Here is an 11,841-nt window from a genome sequence, read left to right on the forward strand (position 1 = left end):
GGGTTGTGGGGGGAGAAATAGCAAAGCAAGGGGAATTGTCCTTTCTTTGCTTCTTCTAATTTAGCATAAAATCCATATTGTTTCATGGAATTGTCAGCTTTCAAGTAACAAATGATAGAAGGAATTAAAAGGCAAATCCTTCTCACCAAAGCACATGCACGTTGCTTTCATAAGCATAGAAGCAATCCAGTCAGTCATTACTGAGACTTCACTTTTCATAGAATTTTATCCTGATTCAGAAAGTTTGTGTCCCAAGTTATAGAAGTCTTTCTGGTTCATTCCATCTTTTGTGTGTCAACCTTTGTTTGTTTTTTTTTATCTTTTTGGGGGTGGGAAGAGAGTATTCTTTTCTCACCATTTTACAGAAAAGATACAGAACAGAATAACAGATCATGTCAAGAAAGGATTTTTCTTTTGTTTCAATTATAAAGAATAATACAGGATTTAATAAAGTGGAAATATTTAAAGAATGTAGGTTCCACACACGGCTAAATTATATAACCATTTGGATGCTCCACACCAGGTTCCATAATGACATGCTGTATCCATCTGACTGAGCTACCGAAAAGTGAATTTTGAGGGCTCATCCAGTGCCAGATAATTAGGTGTCCTTATTGTTTTCCACTGACAGTGGGTTTTGGCATTAGGCAGAGTTAACTGAGGCTTAATCTTTCTTAACTGAGGCTTTGTCAGAGTTCGAAGCTTTCTCCCCGTAAGAAGTATGCACTTCTAGTAGGAAATAGGAATTACATTTTAGTGTTAGTCTGTCCATTTTTGTTTTATAATGCTGACCTTTATTTTTTTTATAATGAAATTATAGGAAGTAGACGTAATCTCTGGCATCAGAAATATTGCTTTGCGGTAGAAATACGTGTTTTATCCACTGGAATTTATTATTTTTATTCTGTTTTCTAATTTGGACACAATTATACTTAAGAGACATGCTGCATCGTTTTTTGAATTACCAATCCATGTTTTAACAAACATACTGTATAACAGATCGTCTCTATGCAAATTTATGTCAAGCAGTAAAGATGAGTTTAAAGGGTACTGGGAAAGCCCTCTTATTCCCCCAAACGTTTTTTCTCTAATAACTAAATTAGGCCTAAGTTTTCAAAGCTAGAGATTCATTATTTTGATTCAGTTTCCTCAAGGACGGACTGATACTTGATGCCTTTTTAGTCATTTATGCATTAAAATGAATGACTGCTATATAAAATCATTTCCTATAAGAGGTCTCCCTAGAGAAGAAGGTGTGGGCAATCAAAGGAGGTGAAAAGGAGAGGGAAGAAGGGGAGACATTAAGGAAAGAAAGGAAACAAAGTGATAAAGTGAAAGAGGAGGAGGGCCCAAGACAAATGGAGTAATTCACGTTCTTGAATAAGTCCAGTTAATATACTACCATGCTCATTTAAATACAATGGTGTATGTTCACTTGAAATTCTGATTATGGGTTCCAAGGATCATTTTCTCATTTAAAAGCAAGAGAATGAATACAATTATTAGCATTGTTCATGGACCAAGGCAAAAACAATTAGGTAGAAACAAACAAACAAAAAATCTATTAGCTGGTTTTATACATCTCTGATCTGAGAACCCATTTTGAAGCATAATTATCAGAAAGTTTTTTAGAGGGTGGGTTCCAGGGTTCTTGTTTTCTTTAATAGAAATGAAAAATATTCTTGAATGAAATTCAAAAGGCTATAAAAGTTTATATATGCCCTGACCGGTTTGGATCAGTGGATAGAGTATCGGCCTGTGGACTGAAGGGTCCCAGGTTCGATTCCGGTCAAGGGCATGTACCTTGGTTGCAGGCACATCCCCAGTGGGGGTTGTGCAGGAGGCAGCTGATAGATGTTTCTCTCTCATCAATGTTTCTAGCTCTCTATCCCTCTCCCTTCCTCTCTGTAAAAAAATCAATAAAATATATTTTAAAAGATAAGGTAACACTTTTTTTTACCCCAGTGGGTGTGCAGGAGGCAGCTGATAGATGTTTCTCTCTCATCAATGTTTCTAGCTCTCTATCCCTCTCCCTTCCTCTCTGTAAAAAAATCAATAAAATATATTTTAAAAGATAAGGTAACACTTTTTTTAAAAAAGTTTATGATTAAAATAGGATTTTCATTTTGGTGAAAATAGAATTAAAGAATCATTTCATTTTAGACCATGTTCATTTGTTTCCTTTGGGAAATTCAACATTTTCTCCACTGAGCATGCTTTTCTTATTCTTTTATGTATGTGCAGTTTAAATAGCTGAAACTAAATCCATGGATTACATGGATCGATCAAAAGACCATCCTTAAATAAATAGCAGAAGAGATCGTGTTTATCATCTAAATGTTTCTAGAGGTAGCTTTCCTGATTAGCATATGATTGTTATAATTAGCATCATAGCTATTCCAAGCAGTCTGAGTCTTCCTCTAAGTTATATTTTATGGCAACATTAAGCTTTCAGCTGGCGATAACAGTGCTTAAATAAAAACAAACATTATCTATCTGGTATCCAAATAACTCATTCCAACTTCACTGTAAATATTTTACAGATGAGAATTTCCTGAAAAAGGCTATTTCCAAATATGTACTAACACACTTATCAGGTTCATTGCGGTTCCAAAGCTTCCCATCTGCATAAATTCTGAAAATTCAGCATAAGGACATTTTATCACAGAGTAAATAAATATGTTTCGTAGTGCAACATGCCATTTCTAACCTTTGCAAATCGGGAAAAACTTGGTCACATTCCTTACACTCCTGGATTGCGTGTATCTCTCGGAGATCATTTTCACTTTCAAGTTTTTGTTGAAAGTCCTCTTCCACCATTGAGAAGGCTGAGTGAGGGGTACTGCACGGGAACTTCTGGTGATCCGCTAGTTCAGCCTTGGACTCAAAGAGCTGGTCACAGTCCTCACAGCGATATTGCCGTTCTTCTGTGAATAAAATTCCAGTGTCACTAACATTGGGAGATCAGGACGTGCCACCAAAACCCAGCAGGTATTATCGGATTAGGAAAGACATCGTAAAAATTACTTGATTTTCATTTCTACCACTTCAATTTTAATGTAGAGTAGACATAGCAAGTAAGACAGGACAGAGCCCAGAACAATAAGTGATTACTGTGGCTATAAGTATAGACTTCCTATCAGATAAAACCCTTCCAGGATTTAATATTCACGGGATATTAAAACTAGCAATGACCACTTACTGAGCATCATTTATTTCCTCAGTCTCATACGTGGATTACTGATATTCCTGAAAACCTGATTGTAAGGAATCATATGCCATATTTTAATTCCAATTTTTAGATGAGGGTATTGAAGCTCAGAGAAGTTCAGTAACCAGTCAGGGATTCCACAGCTAGGTGGTTGTACCAGGATTGGAACCCATCACTGTTCCACACACTTCTCACTGTGCCATGCATCCTGAAGGATGCTTGAGACACACAGTCCCCATTTGAGCCATGCTTAATTACGCCTGGTTAATATCAGCAAACTTGAAGAATTTCACCACATTCACCATGACTATAATGGGACACAGGATGTTTGTAGGATTCTTTTAGGCTCATTTAATGTTACCCCAGGGTCAGTGTCCATTGGCATGGCTTTGTTAAATAGCAAACATAACATGAATTTGCACTTTAAATCAGCGAGATAAATAAAGTGTAGTAATGGGGACTGGCAACAACAGGTTAAAAAGTGTCAGGGAGTGAGGGTATTATTTCTATTCTTTCCACTTGAATAGCATTTAGTCCACTCATGAGGCCATACAACTAGACCCAGATCACACAGACACTACCCCAGAAGTCTTGGCAATAGCTCCCAATGCTGAAAGACACCCAGAGCAACAACAGGAGACACAATCCCTGGTTTATAGACCTACAGTCAGGACCTGGAGCCAGTTGTTCATTGACTGAATGTTTTTGAGGGAACAATACAGTCGCCAACTGAATGCTAGGCATTTTGGTAGAGAATTAATATGCAAGAAACTCAAGGGGACACACACATGTGGACAGAGTGTGATATATTTTATGACAGGTGCATGCATGGGGCTAAGGGAGTTCAGAGGAACGGGACAAATCCATTTATCTGAGGGAGAGTTTCAGAAAATGTAATAAGCAAGAATCAGTCAGGAGAATTGGAATGAGGGTGGGCACTGCAGGCAGCAGAAACAACATGGACCAACGATGAAGACAAGAAAGAGCATGGCGGGCTCCCAGAAGGCCATGCTATAGTGAAGCATGACAGTTTTAGAGGGTGGGTGTTGGGGAGGAGTGGGAAATGGAGCTAGAGAGGATAGCAGGTCACCGGGGGCTTTTTAGGTCCCTGCTAGGAAGGGAAGAGAAAGCCACTGAAGCTGGAAAGCCCACGGAAATGGAAACGTGAGAAGCTAAGCCAGCAGTTCTCAACCTGTGGGTCGCGACCCCTTTGGCGGTCGAACGACCCTTTCACAGGGGTCGCCTAAGACCATCCTGCATATCAGATATTTACATGATGATTCATAACAGTAGCAACATTACAGTTATGCAGTAGCAACGAAAATAATTTTATGGTTGGGTCACAACATGAGAAACTGTATTTAAAGGGCCAGAAGGTTGAGAACCACTGAAGCAGACAGGTCTGCTGTGATCTACATAGAGTACTAGTTTAGTTTAAACTAAACAGTAACAGGGGACCAGGAAGGTAAAGAAATTAGGATGTAGATGATTAAGGAAGAAGGAGGCATTCTAAAATAAATCACCTCAGCTCTAAAGACAGGTCTCTCAATGAGATTAACTAGCTAATGAAAACATTTCCTATTGTCTGTTACACTAGCCACATATTTAAAATCTACATTTAGAAACTTAGCCAGCAGTCTGAACACAAACAGAACCTTCAAGCTACATAATAAGTGGGAAAGGCCTAGGTTTTAAAGACAGCAAGACCTTGTTTTGAATGCTGACTCTACCACTTTCTAGCCATGTGGTCTTTGCCACTGTAGCCTCAGTCTTCCTATCTGTATAATGGAAATAATTCCTTTCCTACAGGTTTGATCTATGTGTAAAGATTAAATGAGATAATAAATGGGAAGCACAGAATAGCTAGCGCATAATATGTGTACAATGCAAATGTTTTATTTTCTCTTTCCTAAGAAACATTAAATCCTAGAAGTATAAAATACAAATCACCATTTAAACATCACATATACTATATATGGTATATGATACTTTGAAAACAAAAGGCAACTGATGGGCTCAACGGTATTGTAAAGGAAGGTAATGTATGAAAGGCAGCCCAGAAAGAACAGTCACTTCTCTTTAGGCCTTTTACAATAGTAAACTAATCATTTAAGTTTCCAAAACTAATTGTTTGAAAACCTTTTTTAGATCTAACATTCACCAGTGAAAGATGTCTTGTCCCCAAAAAAAACCCAGATTACTTTTACCATCTAAGCACTTCCTGCTGTCCCGGAGCCCTTTCCCATCGCATTCAAACTCTACCAGGCTCATTGACAACACGTTTGTGTTTTTTTTAAACCATTTGCTTGTCAGAGTTTCTAAGAAGAACACAATTTCCAAAAGGCTCCCCCAAATACAACTGGTATAATCTACAAAGAGGTGGAATGCAGCTCAGCCAAAGGGAAAATGTTCAAGTAAAGAGGCAGCAAAGAGTGGGGGATCCTCCCAAGGAGCCGCAGAAGCAGAGGCTGAGGTTCTCCGGGGATGCGATCGGGAGGGGTGGGAGGTGGCACCATCTCCATCCTCAGCAAAGCTGGGTGGCTTACCCCTTCCCAGTGAACCTTCCAACCACAAAAGACTCTCTAAAGACACCACTGAGATTCGGTTGAACTAAATCACATTCTATTAGGAGAGAGAACTAGGAAAGAGAAAGTATCAAATTATCATCCCAATGATACAAATCAATACCAGAAGAATTTTTTCCTAATCTCCTCAAAACGTACAACATTAGTAATTGTAATTCATTTTGATACCCCTTCCTTTGATTTAGAATAGGTCTCTGGCAAATACAAATTCCTCTGGTTCTAAAATTTCCTCACTGTACTTCTCTCCCAAACCCCACACCACCCCTACCCTCTCCCCTGTGATCATGCTGGCTTAGCATTTTGCTCAAGTGGAAACACTTTTCCCCGTAATAGAATATTAGATGGGAGAAACATCCCCTAGATTTACAAAGCTCAAAAGCAAGCTCCCCAGAATGACTTTTGTGCAATGAAAGGACTCTCACCGTTGTAGGAGGCATTGGCAAGAGATTTAACTATGTGATGTCCCGGTCTAAATATTCAAAATTCACCCAGCCTGCATGGCTCAGTGGTTGAGCATCGACCTATGAACCAGGAGGTCACAGTTCCATTCCCAGTCAGGGCACATGCCTGGATTGCGGGCTCCATCCCTAGTAGGGGATGTGCAGGAGGCAACAGATCAGTGATTCCCTCTCATCATTGATGTTTCTCTCTCTCTCTTCCTCTCCCTTCCTCTCTGACATCAGTAAAAATATATTTTAAAAAAAGTAAAATAAGTAAGTAATAAGGAAATATTCAAAATTCCCTTTGACCTCCATTTCAGGAAACATTTCTGCTTACTTTAGCTTCACAGTAATATTACCCAGACAGCAAACCAAGAAACTAACCACTTCAAGAGAAGGAATATATATATATCTCAGTTAAATATATATATATTTAATAACGATGTTTTTTTTTAACATATTTTATTGATTTTTTTTACAGAGAGGAAGGGAGAGGGGTAGAGAGGGAGAAACATCTATGAGAGAGAAACATCGATCAGCTGCCTCCTGCACACCCCCTACTGGGGATGTGCCCGCAACCAAGGTACATGCCCTTGACTGGAATCGAACCTGGGACCCTTCAGTCTGCAGGCCGATGCTCTATCCACCGAGCCAAACCAGTTAGGGCGAGAAGGAATATATTAACACTGACACTGAATAGCCAGGAAAACCAATGAACACCAAGTAGGATGGACCCTTTTGGACGCTCCATCAGTCTCCCAGTGAGGTCAATGCAGATGGGGGCCTGGGCCACACTCACCGTGGATGTCCGGCGCCATAGTTTCATGGGGATAGTCTTCACTCTTCATGAACAGCAGGAGCTCCTCTCCCGGCGCGATGTCTGCGACTACTCTATAAAATATCTTCACGGGACCGACAAAGGGTGGGGTGGGAAGAAAGAATACTAAGAAAAGGCCAGATAGACACTAAGATGTCTGTACATGTTCTCATACCTTAACAAAAATATTCATTTCATGTTTTTGTAAAAAGACATGTGACTTCCCATGTTATAAACTGAAAATGAACCCTCCAGTGATAAATGGAAAGCTGTGACTTCCAAGCGAATTCACTAATCTTTTCCAAATCCGACTTCACAAATCAAATTTTCTTTACGCAAGGCTTGGTGTCACATATACCCTGCATAATGTTTAACACAGAACTTTTCCTTCTCTGAATTCCTCCCTCTAGTGAACCACACACATACTCAGAGTTGAAAGCACCTTGAATCAGCCAGCAATAGTCTAGCTAAGGGTGGCGAGGGGTACAATCACCTCCTTTGAGTATGTTCTCACTCAAAAGTAGCACCTTCTCAACAAGGGATGTTTAAGGTAATAGTTCGGAAAGACACGCATGACATAAAGAATGATGACAGCGAGCTCTGTAGAAAACATGGTCAAAGGAGAGCATTTTGTTTTTCAAAATGTAACCCCCCTCTCACCCATCAGGACCTGCCCTCCTGCCCTTGCTCCTGATCCCACTCTTTGAAAGCAGGCATTATGCCTTCAATTGGTTCATTTACTGGGGCTTATTCCCCCTTACTTTCTGGCAAAATGTTGAGGAGAGGAAGGATTTAATAAATCCGTTAATGACTAACTAAAATGCAATGGGGCCAGTGTGAAAAGAACCCTGACCTATAATTTCTAGGGGATGCCCACCTTTCCCCTAACCAGCTCGGTGACCTTAGACAAGTCATTTGAACAATGTATTTGTCCTGACTTCAGGATTTTTTTCATTTACGAAAGCATTTAATTTGTGAAATATACAAACATAGAATCATTATGTTACACAGTTAAATCTAATATAATGTTATATGTTATATCTCAGTTAAAAAAAGCAATTAATTGGGATAATATTTAAGGTGCTTATTCATTTTGCCATTAAAATGTTTATTCTAAGATTATTTATTAAACAATTCTGTAACTAGGTAGAGGCTATAGAAGAAAGAATGAAGTTATACACTTAACTGGTAAAAATGAGACCAATGACTCTCTCTCTCTCTCTCTCTCTCTCTCTCTCTCTCTCTCTCTCTAACTAGGTAAGAAGAAAGAATGAAGTTATACAGTTAACTGGTAAAAATGAGACCAATGACTGACTCTCTCTCTCTCTCTCTCTCTCTCTCTCTCTCTCTCATACACACACACACACACACACACACACACACCAAAAGCAATAGTGATAACAAAGAAATAAGGGTTCAAATCTGCTCAACCTCAATCCAATGGGGGAGAAAAATCACAACGCAAATTGGTACACTCTTCGAAGAAATGGGAAGGATTATATTTAGAAGACATCGCTCTAACTATGGTTTCTTGCAGGATCATTTGATACTTCAAACTGAGAAGAGTAAATTAACATCTTATAAGATCAACAGAAATGTGCGTCACTTTAGCTGTATTTATTTGTTTATCTTTTGAGAAGCAGAGGACATTAGGCATCAGTACGTGCCTCTTTATTCCAGTAGGTGGCTCTAAAGGCCAATTGTTTATTTTTCTATAAAAAGACCAGAGCACAAAATTGTGCTAAATTCAAAAAAGAATAACTCCATGAGGAGTATTTTCTGCTTAGCTTCTTTCCTGTTGAAATAAAATCTTTTTTTCATTCACCAGTAATTTAACCATGTGAAGCTAATTTATATAGAAAATAATGGCAAGCATAAAATGTTGTATAATATGTTCGAATATAACCTAAGATTCTTTATATATATCCATAGACAGAATCCAGACTATCTTAGGAGAATTACCTGTGCTCTTTCTAAAAAACAACAACAACAACAACAACAACAGGGAATTTACAATCTATAGCTTATTAAACTTAACTAACCTTCCTAATTTTCTTTCTTTGGAGAAAGAAAATGAGAAGAACAGTTCTGCTCAGAAAGTTACCAGATTAAAAAACAAAACAAAACAAAAAAAACATTAGTGTGCATTTGCTTTTTCTCCAAAACCTCCCAGTTAAATGCTTATAAGTACCCTGTTCAACCTGGAGTTCTATTTCCCCTTAGAAAACAATGGACTTCTCTCAACAGTTTGAATCACCTCTTTTTTGGCATCTCTCAAAGGTTTAACTTATTAGCTTCCTTTCCAACAACATGTTGACATTTGAATTGTGACATATTAGAACTTTTCAGTGGCTTCTCGGAAATAGTGAGGTTAAAGAGACAATACCCTGCAAGACCGTAAAACAGGGCAGTTGTCTCTGTTGGGGAATGCTGCTTCGACACACATGCCAGGTCATTTTAAGAAACTATTATGATATCATTATTTCTTTGTAGTCCACTATTAATCATGTCTCTTTTAATTCCATTTTAGATTTACTGGTTCCAATGTGAACAGTCCAAGAAACAAAAAAAAAATGATGGATACATTATAACTATATATTATAAAGACAATTCTCTTTGTGGGGACATAGATCACTATTGTAATTTCCCTTTAAGTGTCCAGATTGTCACGTGAAGAATATTGAGTACATAAAAAAAAAATAAAAGACACGGAAGAGTGTTGATGTTGGCTTTATTTACTGGAGGTAAAAGGTGACATTCCAGGCCATGAAAGGCAAGGCAAAGCAGAGTGGGTTTTAACTTCAGGGTGTTCTTTTCGATTTTAAGTGAATTTTTATGGTGCTCATGAAACTGAGGTTTGAAAAGAACTGGCAAGCTCCAGACGTAATGAGGGCAAATTCTGGGCATGCTTCCTCACATAGCAATAAGAATGTGCCTCGAAGTCCCATCTACCACACCCTCACAAATCGAGGTCTTTGTTTTCTTCAAGGTGTTGCTACCACTTGATATTTTCATTATATCTCATCTCTGAGGATCTTCCAGAGACTTAAGTAACATTATGTTTTTCCTCCTATAATTACAATGGCCCAAGCATATAATTTGAATACTTGAATGCAGAGATGTCTACATATAAAGTTAGTTTACGTTTTAGCAATAATAATATACCAGCAGGCACTTGAGAAGTGAGGGGTGTAGTTTGAAAGAAAACAGAATGACAATTTGTTGCCTCAAAACAATTATGTGAGGAAATGATGGGATGTGATCTTGGAGAAATCAAGCCATTCAGAAAAGAAGATATCACCTTTATGCTTTTATGTTATAAAATAGGTGTTCCCAGCAAATAAAAATATAATACTGAGCAGAAGTGGATTATGTGGCTTTTCCTGCAGGTTTGTATATTAAGTATGCTTGACCATGCTTATAAAAATAAAATTATAATGCCTTTAAAATTACTGTAGCTTCAAAATCGCAGCTATACTGCAGTCCTATGAATTATATGTCACCTGACTTATGTATCAGAAGCAGAGACACTACTAATATAACCTCTTGGTTTTTGTGTTAGAGCAAAATGGAAGAAAATCAATTACTCTGTTAAATTCCATAGAAGAGTTAACAGGTCTCCTCTTCCATCAGGGGGTTTTATGGAAAAAGTTATTTGGATCCAAAATAAAAATGTCCTGGATCTGGGATTTTGTGATGAATTCAACTCAAGTATATAAAGAGAGGCTCAAAAGTCTCAAAGACTTGGAAAGAGTTTGAATTGTTACAAACGAGTTGTTGATTCATTATTTGGCTGTGTCTCTCTCGTAATGCTCTATTAGAAGGAATATCTTAATCTCTCCCAATATAAGGTGAAAGATAAGAGGAGTGGGGCCTTATAGTAAGATAACAGGATTATACAGAAATTCCATTTTGTAAAGGCATGATAAAATATTTTAAACATTGTTAAATATGATAAAATATTTTGACTCCTCTAGAGTTTTCTTTTTGGTAACTAATATCAAATTCCAGAAACACAACAAGTTATAAACATGGCTTACCTCTCCATGCATTTAAAACTTTGGAAAGTTGAGGTGGTCATTTTACCACAGGAAAAAAATTAATTTTCCCAGTATCTTGCTAGATTCTTTTTATTTTTCCAGAAAGTTATAATTCTATATTTAAAGTAAGGATATTATCGCTGCATCTCTGGATACTTGAATTGATAAGAATCAATATTTATAGTAAATGTTTTAATAGATCCTTTTGTATTATTTTATTTTCAAATTTTGCTAAAATAGCATATGAGTAAAATTGCTCAGTATTCTTTAAATTCTAAATCATTCAGATACTTGAAAAATAAAACTAGAAATCTCCTAAATTGTTCACTTTTACTACTGAAAATTCACAATTTAAGGCATCAAGATAAAATTGTGTATATAGGAATTACTCTAAATATAATTATTTATTTAATTTATTTTAATCAAAATTTGAAACCAGTTCCAAATGCCAAAAGAATATCAATTCACTTAATATTCATAAAACTAAGCTAGGGATAAAAAGCAGTGGTGAAGAGAATTTGATTTAGCAACTTTCACACTTCCAAAAGGTATAGTTTCATACAATGTTATATATAAGTATATATGGGCTAGGATATTTCATAAATGACATATAAATGTGGCAAAGTACACATGTTGGGGGAATTTAAAAATCTGCATAAAATATTAGTAATCTCATATTTTATATATTAATATAATTGAGTGTTTAATGGCATATAATTAATTCTGATTATATATCATATAAGTTATT

At 37.1% G+C, this 11,841-nt stretch overlaps 1 protein-coding gene across 13 annotated transcripts in view; it reads right to left on the bottom strand.

The window, feature by feature from the left end:
* The window catches only part of MECOM (MDS1 and EVI1 complex locus), a 578,696-nt gene that overhangs the window by 44,850 nt on the left and 522,005 nt on the right, over positions 1 to 11,841 (bottom strand). For all 13 annotated transcript variants that reach the window (XM_005886549.2, XM_005886545.2, XM_014533597.1 and 10 more), the window contains 2 exons: positions 7,036 to 7,138; positions 2,711 to 2,927 (listed from right to left, as the gene is read on the bottom strand). In XM_005886549.2, the coding sequence (XP_005886611.1) occupies positions 2,711 to 2,927; positions 7,036 to 7,138 (320 nt within the window). The remainder of the gene's footprint in view (positions 1 to 2,710; positions 2,928 to 7,035; positions 7,139 to 11,841) is intronic.

The sequence above is a fragment of the Myotis brandtii genome, unplaced genomic scaffold (assembly GCF_000412655.1).
Source record: "Myotis brandtii unplaced genomic scaffold, ASM41265v1 scaffold99, whole genome shotgun sequence".
Classification (NCBI taxonomy): domain Eukaryota; kingdom Metazoa; phylum Chordata; class Mammalia; order Chiroptera; family Vespertilionidae; genus Myotis; species Myotis brandtii.